The 21628-nt window shown below is 48.8% G+C and overlaps 1 protein-coding gene across 1 annotated transcript in view; it reads right to left on the bottom strand.

The window, feature by feature from the left end:
• Nucleotides 1–6457: 6457 nt before the first annotated feature.
• Nucleotides 6458–21628, bottom strand: part of Igf2r (insulin like growth factor 2 receptor) — a 106251-nt gene continuing 91080 nt past the window's right edge. Inside the window, exons 43-48 of the mRNA XM_008833873.2 lie at nt 20329–20475; nt 19565–19752; nt 16238–16424; nt 10381–10533; nt 9432–9501; nt 6458–8179 (exon numbers count right to left, since the gene is read on the bottom strand). Of these exons, the coding sequence (XP_008832095.1) occupies nt 7763–8179; nt 9432–9501; nt 10381–10533; nt 16238–16424; nt 19565–19752; nt 20329–20475 (1162 nt within the window). The 3' untranslated portion in view covers nt 6458–7762. The remainder of the gene's footprint in view (nt 8180–9431; nt 9502–10380; nt 10534–16237; nt 16425–19564; nt 19753–20328; nt 20476–21628) is intronic.

Genomic DNA, 21628 nt, shown 5'->3' with positions numbered 1-21628 from the left:
ATGTTTTTTACAGTGAAGTTCAAGATCATAAAACACTCCTTTGTTGTTTTAACTTTTTATTGCTGTAGGAAGTGCAGTTACGTTGAAGTTTCTTGACTCTCAGGCAGCAGGATCCCAGGACGAGGGCCTTCTTTCTTTTCCCTTTAATTTTCCTTGTTTTTCTGTCCTGCCTCAAGGGGGGTGAAGATAGCCTGTACTGGGTGTCTCTAGTCCCAGGGAAATCCTGAGCCTGGTTCTGCTCACCATGGGACAGAGAACAGAGTCAGGAGGCCAGAAACATACTGTTAAGGTTCAGATAGCCCCACCCCCGACACCAACAGTATCCCAAGGACTTCTCAAGCTCCTGAGAAAAGGGAACCTAGCTGATAAGCACCTTGGTCTTTGAAGTCAAGAGAAGCAGACTTTTCTCCACTGTTTGGCCAACACAGCAGGCTTCCCCTTTGATCTCTAAAGGGAACAGGTTTTAACAGTTCTGCTCTCCCACTTCCCGCCCCACCCAACTTTAAAAAAAAAAAATACATCTTCCCACCTTCTGCAGGAAGCAGAAGCCTCCTTTTTAAAAAGACCCCAGCTCAAGACCCAGGCAGACATTTTCCCTGCCTGGAAGAGAATCTGTCCCATGTGTTCCTTTGCTAATAAACCCTATTTGGATGGAGTTTTATCTGTGCCTCGGTGCCTCATCCTCCATTCGCTCGTTCTCTGCCAACTTTTTACCTATCACATACCATCCAGGTTAACCAGTTGTGAACAAAAACGCCAAGAAAAAAAACTGCATCTTAAAACTGAACCCTCAGGGGCTGGAGAGATGGCTCAGCAGTTAAGAACACTGGTTGTTCTTGCAGAAAACTCAGGTTCAAAACCCAGCACCCACGTGGCAGCTAACAACTGTCCATAACTCCAGTTCCAGGGGATCCGACAGCCTCTTCTGTCCTCCACAAGCATTGTACGACACAGGTGCACTTACCTACATGCAAGCAATTACATGCATACACATAAAATAAAAATAATGAATAAAACATTGAAAAAAAAAACAAAAACAAAAACTGAACCTTCAGTAAATGGTGATCAACTGAATAGAACTTAAGAGATGGTGGAGAGTTTGGAACGATGCAGGTCCAGAGCCCAGTTACCATTTATCTTGGATCATCTTTAGCCTCCTAATAGCCACTCCTTGCCCACCTTTGTTTCTGATTTAATATTCTGTGACTAACAGATAAAAGCCTTTTGGAATGTATTAGTGGACCACCAGCTTCTACCAATCAAAAGACTGAGTGTCTGACTAGATTCATCAGAAGGGCAAGTAGTGGGGGATGGCTGGGGGTGCCGACAACACAGCAGACAGTAGCAAGGATAGCAGAGTGTATGAGGGGGCTCTAGTCGGGGGAGGGAGGCTATGGGAGGGTGCCATCTGGGAAGTGGGTGTAAAAATAAATAATAAAATTTACATTAAAAAAAAGACTGTCATCAGAGAGCATCTGAAGCCTGTAGCTGAGGTTTCTCTTCTGCTGTATTGGCCTACTTAAAGTTTCTACCAATGTATTTGAAAAGTGTTTTATGACTGTTGTTTTGTTACTATAAGAATTTCATGAAACTGCCTCCATGCTGGAACATGGAATTTGAGGTAACCTGAATCTGTGTTCCCAGAGTATAGTCACTCATATTTGGTTCCAGAATAGACGAATTCTTATCCCCTTTGAGGTGAGAGTTGCACTTTTGCAAGGACACGGTGGTCTCTGTCTCAGGTGTGTGCCCAGCTGACTGGCTCTGCACTGAGAACCCTGGTACTCTCTAGCAGACTGTCACTTTGCAGAATCTACACTGGACTCCCACAAACTTCACCTCTCCCTTGCAGGCTCCTAGCTGCCTGCCTGTGAAACAGACTGAGCTCCTGGGAAACTGGGTCACCTCAGCACTGGAGTTAAGATGCGCCGGTAAGAGGTATCAAAACACAGCCTGCATGAAACAGCTTCAGAGCCTCCTTTGGGCTCTAGGAGGGCATGTGACAGTTTGGGTGAGTCCTTCCATGTGCACACAGGCGCAGCAGGTAAACAGCACACAGATTGCTGGGTGAGCGCTTTGCTTCTGAGGCTCTATGCACCAAGGCTGGGAGCTGGCTTAGTCATGACATTCCTTATTTGGGGGCCGAGCTGAAGCTGCCTCTCCTTTCTTCTTTAGAAGGGTTCATCCAGGGGCTGCTGCTGGAAGGGCTGAGTACATCCTGGGAGAAGGGAGGAGGGCAGGAAGCAGGAAGAAGGCTGTGAGGCAGAGGGCAGGAAGGTAGAGAGGAAAAAGTGGGGGTGGGAGGCCACAAGCAAGCCCCTATCCAAAGAAAGGTCACAGAGTTCACTCAGAACTGGAGTGCCCTTTCTGAATCCCCAAGATGTTCACTTCCCTGAGCAGCACCCTGCATATGCCTGGGGACTGGCCAGGGTAGAAAGGTCCATTTTCAACACATTCCACAGAGAAGCCAGGTCCCCTCTCTATTCCTATGGTTCCTGCCACCAGGCTGAGCGCTATGCTCACTGCTCACTTATTCATGAAGAATAGCAGCTGCCCTGGCTCTGGACGGGAGCTGGGCTTCCTGCCTAGACAGCTGGCTCAGGCCTTTCCTGGGTGGGAACTGGGAGCGGTGGGCTCTTTCCTGCACTGTGTGGCCCCCTTTGTCTCTGTCCAGTTGTATGCTTCCAGTCCACAAATGGATGTCCTATATCCCAGGCAAACGGCAAAAGAGGAACAGGTTGAGGGCCATGCACGAGAGAACCCAGCCTCTAGGATGGAGGCACAGGCTCCCTCCCTGCTGAGATGTCATCCATGTTCTAACACATTCCCAAGTTAACCACACATAGATAAGAAACCAAAGCCAGAAAGACAGACACTATAGTTTGGATGTGGTTTCTCTCTGCCAAAAATCAGGTTGAAACTTAACTGCCAGTGTAAGGGTACGGAGATATGGCAAGACTTTCAAGAGGCATTTGGATCACAGAGCTCCTCCCTCACGAAGGATTAATGTAGTACCCATGAGATTGGCTTAGTTACTACAAGAGCAGGCTGTTTCACAGCCCTCTTTTTTCCCTCTCTTCCACATGTACACAATCACCCTTTCAATTTCTCCTATGAGTGAACATCAGGGTGCCACACCAGCACCATGCTCTGGATTTTCCAGCCTCCAGAACTATGAGCCCAAATTACCCAGCTTTCAGTATTTTGTTCTACACAAACAGACTGAGATCACAGGTCAGAGAGAAGCCAGGTTCAAGGACAAACCCAGGCACCTATGAGGACTGGCCTCCTAGGGTGTTCTAGATAGAGCCTAGAGCGTCCAAGTGGCCATTGGCAGAATGGGGCTGACTAGTCCTGCCTAAAGGAGCAGGGTTGTGGGGACACCAAAATGCCTGCAAGGCGGACCAGCTGCTGGGAACAGGGCCTCCTTCCCACCCAGCGATGTCCAAGGTTCGGAGCAGCTCCCTGGAGCAGAGCTTCCCTTTGTCCTGTCATGTCTCTCCATGGTTTTTTTTATTTTTTCTATTGTTCTGAGACAATCTAATGTAGCCTATGCTAATAGCTGAGGCTAGCCTTGAACTGCCAAGCCTCTGTCCTCAGTCTCCTGAGTGCTGGGATTACAGACATGCACCACCATACCTAGTTTCCACAATTTGTGTTTATGTGGTATGAGTTGTACCTGTGTGTGTGCTCCCATGTACACACATGGGGAGGCCAGCGGTAAACGTAGGATGTCCTCCTCTATCAGCCTCCATCTTATTCTTCGGAGACAGGGTCTTTCTGCCTCTGATTGGCTAGACAGGATGACCAGCAAGCCCCTAGGATCCTCATCTCTGCCTACCCAGCAATGGGCCTACAGGTGGGCACCAACACAGTTTTTTATATGGATGTTGGGTCCTTATTGTACAGCACGTGTGTCCTGAGGTAGAGGGAGGCCGAACAGGGTGAACAGGGCAACTTATGGGTCAAGGTCATAAAAGCTGAAGAACTTTCCAGACTGAAAGCAACTGAAGAAACAAGCGGGCTGACTGCAATGGTGAGTGCGATCACAGCTCCCTCACTGGGACAAAGGCCAGACACACCCCCCCCCCAAGCAGGGCCTTAGGCTTAAGGCTGACAGTGCAATGTGTCCACTCACAGTCCGGTTTGGGCGACAGTATTGTGGTCGTGGAGAACTGGTCCTTGCCTGTAGGAGTGACAGGCTCAGATGCCTGGTGATGGCATAATGTCAGGGAGGCAACCTCATCTGAAGTGACTCAGAGGACTCCATCCTACGGGCTCAGAGTGCCTATACGCTGATGATCTCACGACTTGAAAAAGAATCTGATGCCAAGTACAAGGGCTCGGGCCTGTTTGGAGAGCAACCTTTCTGCTGTGTGCAGCTCCTCCATCCTTCCTTTCTTCCCTTCCTTGGCAGGCAGCTCCTGAGGCTACTCCACTGAGACTGGGCTGTGAGCAAAGGCAGCCTGGACCTGGTAACATGACCACAGTTCTATCTATGGCTCATAGATACCACTACACTCGGTCTCACTTTATCTGACCCAGTCCAGCTCCCTCTTGCCACATGACTACGTGATCCTGACTCCATAGAACCACGTCTACAGGGTGAGGGCAAAGTGGTCGGCACAGTGGAGCCCTGACCAGAAAACCAAACCGGTGTAAGCAGCCTCTTTATGAGCTGGGAGCTCCACTGATACAGGGCCAGGATACCCTGGCCCTAGAGTCCTTATTCCCAAGAGGGGGATGGGGTGGGTCAGTGAGCCCATGAGTTCTTTTTTTCTATTATTTTTATGTGTATTACCTGCATGTGTGTAAGTGCGCCCGTGTCATGCAATGCCTGGGGAGGTCAGAATAAGGCATCAGTCAGATCCCCTGGAACTGGAGCTACAGATGGTTGTTAACCACCATGTGGGTACTGGGAATCGAACCCATGTCCTCTGCAAGAGCAGCCAGTGCTCTTAACTGCTAAGCCATTTCCCCAACCCTGAGCTTGTGAGTTCTTCACCTTATCCCCAAGTATTCTAAGAAGGCAGCAGCAATGCTTCCAAAAAGAACTTAGCTACGTAATGTTAGTCTTGGTGATACTGGGGTTTCAACTGCTTTTACAAGGTCCCAGATAGCCTAGTTTCCTCTCTTCCATGGATTTTCTTGCAATGGGGTTAACCAGGGTCTTTAGGTCCACACTCATTCTGTCTCAGCATTCAACAGACTCACAAAAGAGGCACAGGAAAAAAAAAGGAGGCACAGAAAATCTGGTTATAAGCAAACTAAAATATGAGGGCTGTGCTCCTCATTGGTTAGAACCCTTTCTCTGAAGAGTAGAACTATTTGCCATCAGGGAATGTTTTGCTGTAAGTACCTGTACCAACAGCTGACAGGAAGAGCAAACACACTCCCACTCCTCACGGCCCACATGCTGAGGTGTGGCTGTCACTGCAGGAGCCAACACAGCCAGCACCTTGCCCTACCACTGAGCTGACCGGGGGCAGCAGGCCTCTGCCAATGCCCTTCTGTATGGAGGACTCCTGTAGTCTGACCAGAAGTGGTTAAGGCTGGAAGAACAGCGCCCTAGAATGCCTGAGGAATGGGCTAGGGTAGTAGCTCAGTAGTGGAGTGCTTGCCTTGCATGAACAAAGTCCTGGGTTGAGCTCCAGCACCACATAAACAGGGCTTGGTGGTGCTCACCTGTAAACCCTGCTCTCCAAGAGTGGAGGTATCAGTTAGGTATCCTTGGCTACCTAACAAGTTCTAGGCCAGGCTGGACTGTAAGTCTTTCTTTAAAAAAAGGTGGGGGGACAGGGGACAGAAGACACCGGTTTGTATGCAAGCGCTATGTTATTAAAGGGATGATCTGGTAACCAATCCGCTTCACAGGGACAATTCTCATCCTGGACAGGCAGAGTAGGACACACACGCTTTCTTCTACTCAGAACAGTGTTAGTTAAAACATACAAATTATTTCTGGAATTTTCCACTTAATACTTCTGGACCACAGTTGACCACAGGTTAACAGGAATTTCAGACAGCAGAACTGTGGCTAAGAAGGGACTACTTAGAACTTTCTCCTTTGGTGGTAGCTCTCAATGACTAATAATGTAATAAAGGCTCATAAATTTATTCAGGAACAAACACTCCCATGTTACACTGTGTCCCAAAGACGCTTTACTGATGACTGGAATTCAATTCCACAGTTGTTGCTTTGGTAGACAAATATCCTGAGTGTTAGCTGGAAAGAGTGGAGCCCGCAGACCCAGACAACACTGATGGAATCCGAGTTGGCACATACATACAAGCTGGCAGTCACCATGGAAAGTGAAAAGCTTCCTAAGGACACCAGAGCTAAAACCCAAATGCAAACACTTTAAGTTTAGTAGAAGGAAAAAATCAGGCATGTCAATGCCCACCAACTCAGCAAGTTATCACAATCAAGGAAAGTGGGGGAATCAATGAGACCCAATTAATAATTTATCTTTTATTGAAATCGAATACTTTATATTACAGTAAAATTGATTGAAAAAAAGAAAAGAAAAATCAATTTTAAAAAATACACTCATGTTGAAATCAAATAAGCCAGCCAAATCGGGCATAAACCAAGAAATTCTGCAGGGTGGTTTGCTTTTCGGTATGCGAACACCACCTATATACAATTCTACAGCGCGAGAAAAGTCATTGAATGTGTCGAGAAAGGAGTCCACAGCCAGTGGAAGGACACCAGGCCTGTCCTTCTATCCCAGGACGCCAGCCAGGAGCCTCGCCCCAGGCACAAGTCCATGCACAGCACTGGACTACACACTGGCCCACCGTGTTTCACACGATGTCCGTTAAGTCACCCTGTGCAAATTAAGGCTTCTTATAGATCGAATGGATAAACATTTTTTTCTTTAAAAAAAGAAAGCACAGTAAAGGTGGTAACACGAGAACCTGAAGAGACAAGACCTGCAGCTCAGCCCGAGAGCAGCTATTCTGTCGCCTCAACTCCACTCACGAGCACAAAATCTGTATTGGGGTGGGCCGCAGGAACGCTGGTAAGTGTGCTCTGCATACCTGGGACAATGCATGCAAGAGCTGCAGCCGCTATGGCAAGGCATGGAGCGGGTGAGCCCTCCCAGACCCAGGCACTCAGGACCCTGTGCATGCACATGCGCCCCCAGGAATCAGGAAACAGAACTGCAACTCACCCATGTGTGCATCAATGATCAATTCAAGCGCCACATGCACTGGCCCTGGCACACCGCCAGCTTTGCCTTCTCCTGAGACACCCTGTGCGTTATGCCCCTGCCCTGCCCACATGAAGAAATTGGCTGTTTTTTCTCTCTTTTCTTTTTTCGCAAACCTGAGTAATTGTCAAAGTCAATAAATAGGGAGAGAGAATTACAATGCTAAAAATATAAATGGTCAAACACCCTATGGGGTCTAAAGCAGCAAGGGTTTGTTTCCAAACACAGTCCTCTGTTCTGAGATGTGTGTGGCCTGGGCACCACTTGGAAGCTCACAGCAGCTATGCTTGTAAGTGAGGACTTGGGGCAAAACCCTGGGCACGAGGTATCGCCCTTTGGCTGATTCGAGCAATGCCTTGTTCCATTGACTGTAAACGATCACGAAGGAGCGGTGCTCACCTCCTTCACCCTCTCCCCCACCGCAAAAACTCTTCCCTTTTGAAGCAGTTTTTGTTAAAGGCAAAATGACAGAAGCATCGAGTCTTATTTGGTTGGAGGTGCTTGGCTGTCCCATGGCTCCACGTCCTCCTGTAGGCACCGTGGAGTTAGATGTGTAAGAGGTCCTCATCACTGTCATCGTGGAAGGACACCAGCTTGGTAGAGGTTGATGACTTGTGCTGTCCAGGCCTGGGATTCCCTTTCCTGGCCTTCTCACCTTGGACCAGGCCCACTCTATCGTCCTCCCTCTCCCTAAGGCCCTTCTGATGTGGGTTTCTCACAGGCTGTGAGCTTTCTACCCCGGCTCCTCTGCCCGAGTGAACTTTCACCTCTGGGATGGTCAGGACCTCATCCTCACTGTCCTGGTCATCCCCATGCAGAGAAGTGAGGGCGTCTGCTTTCACAGACTTGGTGGTGATGTGGCCGTTCTCCTGGCCCTCCTTCCCGAGTCTAGGCGTTGGCAGTTGGATCTCTTCCATCAGCCACTCTGTCTCATTCTCGTCTGTCTCCTCTTCCTTGTTCACCTGTCAGGATCGACAGCAGAGACTACGTTGAGTCCCGGCAAAAACAACTCTGCTTCGTGGAAGCACTCTCAACACAGTTCATCCCAGGGCCTCTCTGCTGGCAAGAGCTGGGCAGGAGCCTGCACGCTGCCTACCTCCCTTCCTCCCTGGTTCCCAGGTCCCCAGCAAAACGGCAACAGGCGCCTGACTATGGTAAAGCTGTGGGTCAGTTACAAGTGGAGCCATTGGCAAGCACCTCACAGCCAAAGGAGATAAGGCAGACGGGACCTGCCTCAACCCAAGGCTGTTAAGCAGTGCTGGGGGAGATGGGCTCTTCTGGGTCGTGTGTCAAAGGAAGTGACATCTGGTGTGTAAGAGAAGGCAGAGGAAGAGCTCATGTTAGTCGTGTGTGCGCACGTGCATGTGTATGGAGTCCACAGGACAGTCTTGGGTGCCATCCCTGAAGAACCATCCACCTTGTTTTTTTGAGACAAGGTCTCTCACGGGCCTACTGCCCAACAAGTAGACAAGGCTGGCAGGTCAGTGAGCCCCAGAGGTCTACCACTCTCCAATTTCCCAGCACTGGGATTTTAGGTGTATCAACACTTTTTTTTTAACTTTATGTATGCATATATTGCCTACGTTTGTAAGTGTACCCGAGTGGTGCAATGCCCACAGAGGTCAGAAGAAGGTGTCAGATTCCCCCAGAAATAGAGTTAAGGACGGTTGTTAGCTGCCATGTGGGTGCTGGGAATCAAACCCGGGTCCTCTGTAAGAGCTGCCAGTGCTCTTAACTGCTGAGCCATCTCTCCAGCCCCTCTCCCCCCTTTTTTTGGACATGGCTTCAGGAGGATCAAACTCTGGTCCTAATGCTTACAAGGTACGCACTACCCACCAAACCATCTCTCCAGCCTCAGCTTAGTTTTAGAAATCTGGCAATTTTTTAAGGGCCACAAACATTATTTATGTCCTTTGAGCTAAGACTTGCCTTAAAAGTTTATCTGAAATCACCCAAATGTTAGATGAAAAGAAATTTCATTACCAAAGCTTTTAAGAGTTCCAAACCATGAGAATAACCTATTAGCTGCTTTTAAGGAAATCAGCTGTAACCATACTGAGAGGCTTGAAGGCAGGAACTCCACAAAAAATGGTATTAGGTAAGAGATTAAGCAACAGTTATCGATTCCCTCCAGGCTGCTGTGCTCTTCCCAGCATGAGGACAGGCACCATCACTGGCCAGCACTGCAGGAGGGCAACAGGCAGCACACAGTACCTTGGAGTACTTGTAGGTCACATTAGAGCTTCTTCGACAGCAGTTGGTTAGCTTACTTATCATGGTTTCCCTGTCAAAATGGAGACCAGTTAGTCCAGAGCAGAATGAGCAGGTAAGGTATCGCATCCTGGCCCACGGTCCAGTGTATGCACCCCTGCAGACTAGGTGGCAGTGACTCTGTCCCCAAACACATCCCTCCCAAGGTGCATTCTAATGATGGACTGTGACAGCACAGGTAGAAACATCTTCCACCTCTTGGACACACAAGGCCCCCAGGAGGTCACTTAACATTTTGCTTAGTTTTTTGTACGTGGCAGGAGCACACCTTCCTACTGCCCAAGGCTCAGTCAGCATGTGCCCAGTCTACTCAACGGCTTGTACAGACACAGACCCAAGGCTCTTCCTGGGCCTGAGCCCTTCTCTCCCAGGTCTTCATTTCTGGGCATGGTCAGCTCCAGCCAGAACTTCTCAGCCACTTCCCCAGGGCCTCGCTAATGTGATATGGTCCTGTGACAAGCCTTCACCCAGCAAAGGCAGGTCAACAGGGATAGCACCATATCTGAAACACAGCAGGTGCTTAGCAAATGCTCACTGGTATAATGTGGGGAAGGAGACAGGGTCAGCTGATTAATAGGAAATCTACTCATCAGTTTTTGAACTCATTACAAAGCCCACACCTTAGACCCATCAGTACCAGCTAGGGAGATCATGGTATGTGCACACAGTGTGAACTCATTTGTACCAATGGATGGCACTACAAATAGCTCTAGGCAATCTCACACACCATGTGAAGGAAACAAACATTTCTTAAAAATCAGTAGTATTCATAGAATTTTTCAACCAAGATGTCTGCTGCTGCTGGGTCCAAAACCCAAGCCTGTGCCCCAGATCTGATGCTGAGCTGCTGGCCTGGCCACCCCAGCCCCAACTGGACAGCTGTGTGTCTTACCTCCTTTCTTTCTTATGAAGCAGCAGGGCCAGCAGACAGCCAGTCAGCGCCACCAGGAGCAGGCTGAGGATTGCCCCAACAGCCTGACTCCGTTCTGAGAGTCCTTTATACTCCGGCCCATCAAGCCCAGCACCCTCACCATCAAAGCTCACCCTAGAGACACAAAGAGAGAAAGAAAGCTGTGTCAACATCTGTATACAGCAACACCCCTAGGACTCCCAGAGCCCAGGGACTGGGCTCCCCTGGACAAATGCCCCATGAGTTTGCCCCTGCCTGGGACATCTGATCCACAGTGATTCGGAGAATGTGTTTAAGGTAGGGGACAGAAAACGCTAGGTGCTGGAGACATGGACCAGCCTCAAGAAAATTGCCTCCTATGGGGTCTGCTCATATCCACAGGACTCTGTGGGCCCAGCAAAGGCAGGGATCACCTTCACCATCTATCTGCTAAACTGACTATAGGAAAAGACAGAGGGCACAGTCAGGGAGGGCTTCACAGACAGTCAGGGAGGGCTTCACAGACAGGGAGGGCTTCACGGGTGGTCAGGGAGGGCTTCACAGACAGGGAGGGCTTCACGGGCACAGTCAGGGAGGGCTTCACGGGCGGTCGGGGAGGGCTTCACCAGCATAGCCCCATCTCGGAATCTAGTCCAGGGCTTCCAGGAAAAAGGGATACCTGAGACAGGCTGGCTTGGGCAGATGCTATGGAGTCTGCTTGTCTCTTGTCTGGCTGGCCCCAAAACACTGCTGGAGAACACCAGGCCCAGTACACACTGACACCAGCTCTGAGCGGAGAGTAGCACCTCCAGGATGTACAACAGACTAAGGAAGCAGAAGCCGAGGAGGTAAAGACCAAGGCTGACTTCCCTTTATGCTCAGAGGACTTTTTTTGTTGTTGTTGTTTTTTTTGGGGGGGCGTAACATTTTTAAATTAATTATTTATGTGTATGACTGTTATGCTTTGTATGCACGTAAGTGTACCAGTGTCATGCAATACCCATGGAGGCCAGAAGAGGGCATCAGCTCCCCCAGGACTGGAGTTAGCTGCCATGTGGGTGCTAGAAACCAAACAGGGTCCTCTCCAAGAGCAGTCACTTCTCTTAACCATTGAGCCATCTCTCTAGTCCTAGAGAACAACTTCTTATAGACTTGACACTCCCAAGCTTCCTGTCCTGACAGGCCACCACAAGACAGAGTAACACAACAGGACCTTCTCTACCAGGGAAGGCTGGAAACCGTGACAAGACGCATCTAAACTCCTCAGAATACAAGAGGAGAAGCTGCCTCGCAGACTAAACACAGGCAAAGAAGCCAGATGAAGGAGCAGGCCATTCATGTACAAAAGCAATTTCAGCCAGGCATGGTGGCGCACGCCTTTAATTCCAGCACTCAGGAGGCAGAGGCAGGTGGATCTCTGTGAGTTCAAGGCCAGCCTGGTCTACATAGTGAGTTCCAGGACAGCTGGGGCTACAGGGAGACCCTGTCTCAAAAAGGCGAAAAAAAAAAAAAAAAAAGCAATTTCAGTCCAAGTTTGGCTCCAAAATAATTCAAATTAATTGGGTCAGAGGGCAATCAACCAATGGCTCCAAGTCACAGTGCAGCTTAAGACAAACCTTGTTCTAACACACCAGGGAGACAAGAAACACCACAAGAGCTCGGTGCCCATCCTGGCCCTGGCCTGCACCCCTTATTCTGTACTGGTGGGAATGAAACCAATGCGGCCAGAACTGGTATGAGCCACTCAGAACAAATCAGATACTCTGTGACATGGTCGCTCACTTCTTCAATTTCTACCTTTGATTTTTCTTTTAAACCATGGATTACTTTGTTACTGCTTGGTTTTGGTTTCCATCTGGTTTACACGACTCTGGTGCTCCACTAGCCGGAGAGCCCGGTTTCTACAGGTTCTGTAACTGTTCAGTGAGAGTTGGAGGAGCACAGTCTCGGTCTGCTGGGAACAGAGTTCTCAGCGACACAGCTCACTCAGTCCAGCGTCTGCATCACCCTCCCAATCTTCCAGCAGCCTCGCTCTCTGCCCATGTGACCCAGCAATATTGGGAGAGGGTGACTTGGCATTTGTCCCGGGCTGGTTCTGTTTATGGCTTTTATACACGAACTTATTGGATGGGCACCGAGTTCAGGGCTCTTATCTTCCTAGTGAACTGAGCCTTTTCAGCTTCCAACAGCCCTCTCCACCCAACATCGTTTCTGTAGCATCTCGGTCCATCCCGTTCACATACAAGTCATACAAGTGCAGCTTTCCTTCAGATGTAACTTTTCCAGCACATTTTCCCCAATGCTTCGAACTTTGCTCTTTCCTGTGTCCTTGTTTTAGACAAACTGCACTTGCACTAAATAAAGAGCAGTTTTTAAAAGCCAACTTTACAACTTATCTTTTACCTGCTCTTCTGTTCAATCGGATTTCTGTCATCTTAGGTCTCTATTTCATTTAAAGATATGCCTTTTCCTACATTTTTAATGCTACTAACACTGGACAGATCTCCATTTCATTTAAAAATATGCTGTTTCCTACATTTTTAATGCTACTAACACTTAGATGTTTGCACATGTGTCTTTAATCTCTATGTATCTGATTACTAGTCACAGTAATCTTACTCTTTTTTTAAATTTCTGATTTATTCATTTTCATTTTATTTTGTGTGTGCGTGTTATGCCTCCATGTATGTAAGTGAGCTCATCATGCAGTGCCCACCAAGGACAGAAGAGGGTGTCAGATCCCCTGGAACTGGAGTTACAGGTGGTTATAAGTCACCATGTGGGTGCTGGGAATTGAACCCAGGTCTTCTCAAAGGGCAGCCAGTGCTCTCAACCACTGAACCATCTCTCCAGCTCCATCTTTCTTATTCTTAATTCAGGAAGTCGGCTTCTCTTGAGGCACTGGCCGTCTCTACTACACTTGCTATTCTGAATTTAGCTGTGTGGGTCTTGTCACATGCAGCATAGAGGGCCTTTTACCTGAAGGGTTTCCTTTTAACTTTGTGGAAGGCTTATTGCTGTTTTTAAATTTTAGGAAAGCCCTGCTGTGTTGGATAGTGTGAGTTGTCAACCTGACATACCTGGGTGGAAGGAACCTCAAACAGGAACCCGCCTGTGGCTGTCTGTGAGGCATTTTTTTTGATTGTTGTGATATGGGAGGGCCCAGACCACTGTGGGCGGTGCCAGCTCCGGCAGGGGGTCCTAGGTTGTATAACAAAACAGGCCAGAGGAGCAGCTAGTAAGCTGCGCTCCTCCATGGTCTGTTTCAGGTTCCTGCCCTGATTTTCCTCAGGGATGAACTGTGACTTGGGAGGTACAAGGTAAATAAACCCTTTTCTCCCCAAGCTATTTTATCACAGCAACAGAAAGCAAACGAGGTCACCTGCTTTGCTCCTGAATTGTGAAACAGCCATTTTTAAAAAGCAGAACAGGAAGTCAGAGAGCTACATCTCTATCTAGCATTGCAAGGCATCAGGGAAATAGAAAATGCTCGCTAGAAACACCAGGGTAATTTAATACTGGACAAAACAATTTAAAATGCAATCTATTAATATTTAAAAGGGAGGGAATATGGAGGCAGCAGGCCTGAGGCCCTAGGTTCAAACCCCAGCACCACAGGGGAAAATAAATACTGATGTGAGCCATGTATGATGACTCATCCCGCAATCTCAGCACCTGGCAGTTAGGAGTAGGGAGCCCAGCTGTGAGTTTGAGGTCACTTGGGCTACAGTGTGAGGACCTGAGGAGGTACTTAGGTAAATTCTAAAAGAAATACCTGAAAGGTCTAAACGGAGACCATCTATTAGGGCAACTATTACTCATTTTTAAATTTACATTTGACTTAAAAACCACACAGTGAGCACTTCGATAAAGGAAACCTGCACAGGGAGTGCATCTGACCACGACATGGTGCTGTCCATTCAACTCAGCGCAGTGAATGCTGGTTTCAAGATCGCCCATTGAGTCTTTATCATCACTCAGCCCAGCGCACTAATGTCTGAGTCTGCTGCTGGTTTCAACTTCTCCCTTCAGGTCTTTGCTGCTTGACCTACGTCTGAATGGACTGAAGGCACTCCACTCCACTCCCGATACTGGCTGTGGTAAAAAGTGCTTTCCGCTGGAACCTTCCTCTCTGACTCTAAAGTGGAGTCCCTGGTCCCAAGAGCTGTGCCCTCAAGGTGCCTCCATGCTTCCCACCTGTACTGGCCTCCTCCAAGCCCACACAGGAGGCTGCTTTCAGCCTCAGTGACACAGAATGCAAGAGAAACTCACTTTTAAGTTTGATCTACTCTTCAAAATTTTACTTTGTTAGCCGGGCATGGTGGCAGAGGCAGGTGGATCTCTGTAAGTTCAAGGCCAACCTGGTCTACATAGGGCAGCTGGGGCTACAGGGAGACCCTGTCTCAAAAAAAGAAACGCCCCCCCAAAAAATTGTACTTTGTTTCTTTCACTGAGAACACCTCGTTTTAATCGTTTTAATCCTTTCATCGTGCAATAATCTCTCAGGAACACTACAGACAATCAGAAGGTGCAAAGTGCTATGATACAAAATCAACAACAGGGGAGAGGACGAGAGGAACCAGGGGCAGTGGAAGGGACCGAGTAAAGTACTGTAACAGATGTGAATGAAAATGTCATGCATGAGGGCTGGGTGTACAACTCACTGGGAGTCCTTGCCTAACATATGCTTAGAACTGGAGAAGGAAAAGAAAAGGCCATGATGAAACCCTTTACTTTATGCTAACTTAAAAAAAAAAAGAAAAATAATCAACACAAGCCTCTTCTTCCCCACGCCCTCCTTCCATGTCCCACTGGCCAGTGTACACAGCCAGCAAGCATGAAATGGACCAAGAACCATGGCTAGAGGCCCCGTCATCCTGCCACTGCTGCCTACGCACTCATGGTCCCTTTTCAGTCAACGGGGTGTGAAGAATCCCTTTTTCTCCCAATCCTAAAAAGTCCCTGGACAGGGATGAAGACCTTATGCAAAATGGTGGCCTAGATGAGATGGGAAAATAGCAAACGCATGTTGTAGTGGGTGGATCCGAACCAACGAGCACTCCAGAACAAGAGACCAGGCAGACTCCAGAGCGAGCAGCTCCTGGACAGAACACCGGGCAGATTCCAGAGTGAGCAGCTCCTGGACAGAACACCGGGCAGACTCCAGAGCGAGCAGCTCCTGGACAGAACACCGGGCAGACTCCAGAGTGAGCAGCTCCTAGACAGAACACCGGGCAGACTCCAGAGTGAGCAGCTCCTGGACAGAACACCGGGCAGACTCCTTCCCTGGCCTGGAGTGCTCAGAGTACATCGTGCTGCCCTGGTTGTGCACGAACATCCAGCCTACAAGAGCTCGCTCTAAAGGCCTGCAGAGTTGTTTTCCATTTATCCAAACAACGCTTTGCTCCAACTAAAGTGAGGTTCTGCCACGTAACCCTTACACCAGGACAGAGAACGCTAAGAACACAGAGGCCAGGCCTTGCTCCCCAGCAGCTGAGCAGAGGCGGGCAGCGGGCGGGGAAGGGGTGGAAGGTACCTGTGGAGAAACTTTGGCCAGGCCCTGTCCAGGACATAGTATGCAGGACATGGTGTTCAGGGCACAGTATGCATGAAAAACGCACAGCCAGTGCTACCTGGGGTCTCATGTGGTAGTGACATTGGCAAAGACTAGAGATAATAGCAAACTGACAATCTCTAGAGTAGGGTGTTAGCTATATGGGTCTGGCGACCATTTTCTGTTTTTATGTGCCTCTGAATACTTTCCAGTAAAACATTAGGGAAAGAGACATAGAGGCTGATCCTTCCACTATGGAGTGAGAGGGGGCATGGGAAACCAGGTAAGCAGCAGGACACTACTCACCCCAGAGGACACACAGCTGCCGTGTACCAGGAGAAGAGGTACTGGCAGTCAGCAGTCTCATGGCTGAATTCGGGGATCCCGTCCTTTACCAGAGGGTCGCAGTGGAAGAAGATGGTAGAAGAGACAGACTTGGTCTTATCTTTCCCACACTTGGAGGAAGAGGCAAATACCACATCCAGATCACCATCTGTCAAGCAGGAAGGGGCAGATGTTAGTCCACCATCACCACTGACCAAATTGATACTTTCATGGTTTATAAAAGTAGGTACAGGGCTGGAGAGATGGCTCAGCACGGGCTGGTCTTGCAGAAAACCCCAGTTTGAGTTCCAGCACCCACATGGCATCTAACAACCATTCTTAACTCCAGTTCCAGGGTACCTGACACCCTCTTCTCCACGGGCACTGCATGACATGAGTGTACCTACCTACATGCAGGCAAAACACTCATACACATTAAATAAAAATAATAAGTAAAATGTATTTTTAAAGTAGGCTTAGGCTTGAATGTAAAGACACTTCCAATGTCACATGTGCACTGTCTTCACATCACGGCTTTTTTAAACGCCAGTAGACAGCCTAAGCACACAGTAAAGAATTTAAAACCTCCTCCAAAATGAGGTCTGGCCCCTATCCTCAGCTAGTGATATAATCTGGATAGAGATGGCCAGGCAGTCTGAATCCACCCGGAGAGTAAGATTGACCAACTGAGCCCCAAGCAATCATGTCTACACAGCAGAACACAACAACAACAACAAAAATTCCGAGTTCTGAGGCTCACTGAACACTCCTGGCTGGCAATGCTCTGAGCAAGGTGTCACACACTGATATGTGGATGACAGCAACACATTCTGGTTCCATGAGGAGAAGCCAGGGGAAGCTGTGCATTTGACTCCCTCCCAGACCCTGCCCCATGAGCATCCTGTCATGAGTGACTGAGATCTAAACCCTCTGCTGTAACCAACTGCAAGTGTGGGCACGGCAGATTCCAGTGAGTGCTGAGAATTCTGTCAAATTTCCAAATGGCAGGGTAGTTGTGGGAACTGTCCCCAACAATTAGCCCTGGAATCAGAAGTGAAAGGAGACTGGGCAGACCCTGTTCCATCCTCACTCTGGTCAGCTTGGAATACCGGAAGGAGTGTTAGGTATGAGGTGGATGCATCCACGAAAAGGAGACCCAGGGCAGAGGTGGCTGAGGACCAACTCAGGAAGGCACCCACATTCCCACTTGGGACCCTTTGTGCAGTTCTGCAGGGCTATATGGGAGCGAATCACCACGCGGATGAGGAACCAGCACAGAAGCTCCTCAGCTCAGCTGGAGACAGGACTGTGCAGGCTCTGCTCCTTCCCAATTAAATGAACCAAGGCTCATGAAGAGGCAAGGCCTTTTTTTCATGAAACATCAAGCCAAACCACTTTCTGGCACTGACTGCAAAAGGTCTGGAAAGGATTTCCTTTAGTAAAAATAAAGGCACACACATTCAGAGAGGCTGCACCATACACACACAGGCATCATGGATTCCAGAAGGTACCAGATGTGTATTCACTTGCAAAGATGAAGATGTGAGTCACGTCGAGTTTAAACACTCCTACAGACACACTAGCAGAAATCCTGGGCTTATGAAAAGGGACTGCCCAAGGAGGGGACACAAAAGGTGACTGTGGAAGGAGGTAGCACAGATGAAGGCTCGCAAGGACAAACAGCAGTCCACATCAAGTCACCAGGTCGTGGCAGCTTTTGAGTCATCCGAAGGCTGGAGCCAGGGAACTGACTGGACAGCGGGCAATATGTAGCTGTGTAAATAAAGAGTACAGCCTTCCTGTCTGCATGCCACATCACCTACTAGACTCTCAAGCGCCTTTCAGTTGGTCAACAGGATTTACCAGGCACTTCTTAAAGATCAAACACTGAGGAAACAAGACAGAGACAGCAGAGCAGTTTGTGGTTGTGAAGCTGGAGTATAAGGCAGGCAAAAGGGGACAGAGATGCAAGGCAGCTGTTAGATGACGCACACAGTGGGAGCCAAGAGAGGCTGAGCTGCTTTCCTGGTGCTGATCAGGCCAAATCTGTTCTTCCCAGTTCTATCCTGGAGACAGGCAGGATGAGTCCACAGAGCACAAGGCCCTGACCAGTGCCTTCATCGGGGCCGTACTGCTTCTGCAGCGCCTTCCATTCCAGAGCGCATGAACACATGCTTTTCTCCCAAGGCTCCAGCTGGGAGCAGGGCCCTCGACCCTCCCAGAGGATCTCTCACAGCCCATTTCTCAAAGCAGTTAATATAGTCTGATAGTTCAAAAAGCAAGCTATAAAAGGTATATGGTGAAACGTGCATTGTTTAAAACAAAAATGCACTTGCTTCCTTCTAGGAACATGGGAATATGCTTTCGTGGTAACAAAGGGCTTGGAGCCAATCCCAAAGCCTCCTCACGTGCACTAGCCAGGGTCAGGCTGCAGCACAGCTCCACCTTTTCCTTTTAACACACATCAAAAACCTCTTTCTTTAAGGGTGATAGCTTGATTTTTAAAAACTGTTTTACTGAGTCTTTGAGATTTCATACAGTATATCTTGACCACATTCAGTCTCCCTCCTTCATCTCTTACCCCCTCCCATCCCCACCTTACGTCCTCTATTACTCATTTTCTGTTTTAAAAAGATTTATTTAATCTGTGTTCCCCAAATACCCTTGAGTGTGGGTTTATCCTTCTAGAGTCTGGTCGACCTACCAGACATCACACCCCTAAAAACTGTCTCTCCCTCTCCTAGCAGCTATCAGTTGCCAAGAGAGTCTCAGCTAGGGTGGGGGCTTCTTACCAACCTCACCCACCCATACTGGGAAACCTTTTTTTACACTGTCAGTTGTGTTTGCGTGTGTATGAACTCACATACTATGGTGAACACATGGAGGTCAGAGGACAACTTCCGTGAGTCTCTCCTTCCACCATGTGAGTCCCCACAGCTCAAACCCAGGTCTTAGGGCTTAGCAGCAACACCTTTACCCACTCACCTCCGCAAACCCCAAGTGAAGCCCCTTACCTTTCTCTAACACTACCTGCAGCTTCCAAATAAGGAGGTATCATGTCTAACCCCAGATGACAGGTGACTGCAACTGTCTCCCACCACCCACTGAGCAGCACTGCCTCATAAGGCACTGTCCTTGCGCTTGTGAGCTGAGATGACTCGATCACTTTGACTAAGTGTACACCACGACACAGCACCAGCTCAGGGCTTTTGCTTTTGTGTAGTCTTGAGATTTCCTTACGAGTCTGTGAACAAGCAGGTAAAGCTCACTCTTTAAAAAGTGAACTGTTAACAGGAAGCAGCAAGCTACCTTGGAAGTAGTACTTGGTCCTGTCCGACGTGCCCACTTTCCTGCTGAAGTGCTGGTCATTGGGCTTCACCTGGCAGATGTTGGCCCCAGAGCACGCGGGGTTCGTGGAGCTGGTGATGGAGGAGAGCTGGATCTCATATAGGTAGTTGTCCCCATTGGCTCTCATGTCCCCAGAGGCACTGAACAGCCTGAGGCAGACAAGATGACAGTGACTGGTGAGTCCCTCACAGTCCATTCCACAGAACCATAGGGCCCAAATGCTCCCTTTCTCCTGCATTCTCCAGCCTGGCAGGGCTTCTCTGGCCAAGGTTCCTCTAGCCTTGAGGCACCTCAGCCACCTTCCCGTCCCATCAGCTCCAACTCCCAGCACAAACACACCTTCTCACACGCTGGGGCCAGTGTCTAGTCTAGCACCACATGCAACACACTCTGCCCCGCATGGCCACAGGACCCCCAAGACAGCCCAAAGACACTGCTGGGAAATGAACTGTGCCTACATACTGGTCAGCCCAGGAGAACTCAGCTCCACCACCCTTCCCAAGAGCTTTGGCTGCCACCTCTGGGCTTCCCAGGCAGTGAGGGGAGAGGGGCCCCATCTGTATATGGAAAATTCACCTTCTTTGGTGTTAAACTGTAATAGCTGAGTAATATGTTTCTTCAGTTAAAGGAAAATGTGATTATCCAGGCAACTGTATCTAAAACACACAGACCTGTCTATTTACATTAAGTATGTTTCAGTGCTTAAAAGGAAACCTTTCACTTACTTAAAATAAATCTCCCCGAGGCTGAAGCTCTTGCCATTCACAGGGTTGGTGAGGGTCCCATTCACCATGCTCACCTCCTGAGGCCTCACGGCGCAGGCAGCCCGTGAGTCCCAGTGGAAGTAGTAGGTGCAGCTGTCGATGTCAAACCTGAAGGAGGAAAGAGACGGTCACAGCCACACAGCACAGAGACTGCAGAGAGGCTGAGCGCTGAAGTGCCTGGGAACCAGCCACAAGTGGCAGTCCGCACCCCGGCAGTGCTGGTGACAGCTCTGGGCTAGAGCTCTCCTCGTCACCAAGCTACTCGGTACTGAGGAAGATGACTGTCGCCCATGAGCAAGGTGAAAAAGCAGACAAGAAGTCAGCACGTGCCAAGCCTGGTGGCACAAGCCTGTAATTTACTGAGGAAGATGACTGTCGCCCATGAGCAAGGTGAAAAAGCAGACAAGAAGTCAGCACGTGCCAAGCCTGGTGGCACAAGCCTGTAATTCTAGTCACTCAGAATGCAGAGCCAGGAAGACAGCAAATTCACAGCCTGTTACAGTGAATTCAAGGCCAGCCTGGGCACCTTAGTGACGTTTTGTCTCAAAATTAACAACTTATAGGTGGGAGTGGTGGTTCACACTTTTAATCCTAGCAATCAAGAGATAGAAGCAGGTGGATCTCGGTGAGACCAAGTTCCAACCTGGTCTACATAGTGAGTTCCAGGCCAGCTGGAGTACAAAGTCCTTGTCTCAAAAATTAAACAACCAAAATGGGAGCTTTACACAGCTCATGAGTAGAGTACCCGCCTAGCTTGTGTCAGGCCCTGGGTTCAAACCTCCATATAAAAAAAGTAAATTCAATTAAAACTTTAAAGCTGAAAAATTTTGCACACAGATTTAGAATTTTCTGATTTACAAGAGTCTTGGTGGTTAAGAGCACTGGCTGCTCTTGCAGAGGAACTAAGTTCAATTCCCAGCATCCACATGGCAGCTAACAACCATCTGTAACTCCAGTTCCAGGGCATCCAACACCCTCTTCTGACCTCTGCGGGCACTGCATGACACGGGTGCACTTACACACATACAGGCAATGGACTCAAACACATAAAAAAATTATAATAATACATTTTTTAAAAAGTCTTAGCCTCCACCGGGTGTGGTGGCACATACCTTTAATCCCAGCACTTGGGAGGCAGAGGCAGGCAGATCTGAGTTCAAGGCCAGCCTGGTCTACATAGTGAGTTCCAGGACGGCTGGGGCTACAGGGAGACCTGCCTCAAAAAGACCAAAAAAAAAAGTCTTAGCCTCAGAAATTTAAA

Source organism: Nannospalax galili, unplaced genomic scaffold, assembly GCF_000622305.1.
Source record: "Nannospalax galili isolate Female #2095 unplaced genomic scaffold, S.galili_v1.0 scaffold497, whole genome shotgun sequence".
NCBI lineage: Eukaryota > Metazoa > Chordata > Mammalia > Rodentia > Spalacidae > Nannospalax > Nannospalax galili.
The sequence above is the reverse complement of the archived record's forward strand: the minus strand, read 5'-3'. Positions and strand labels throughout refer to the sequence as shown.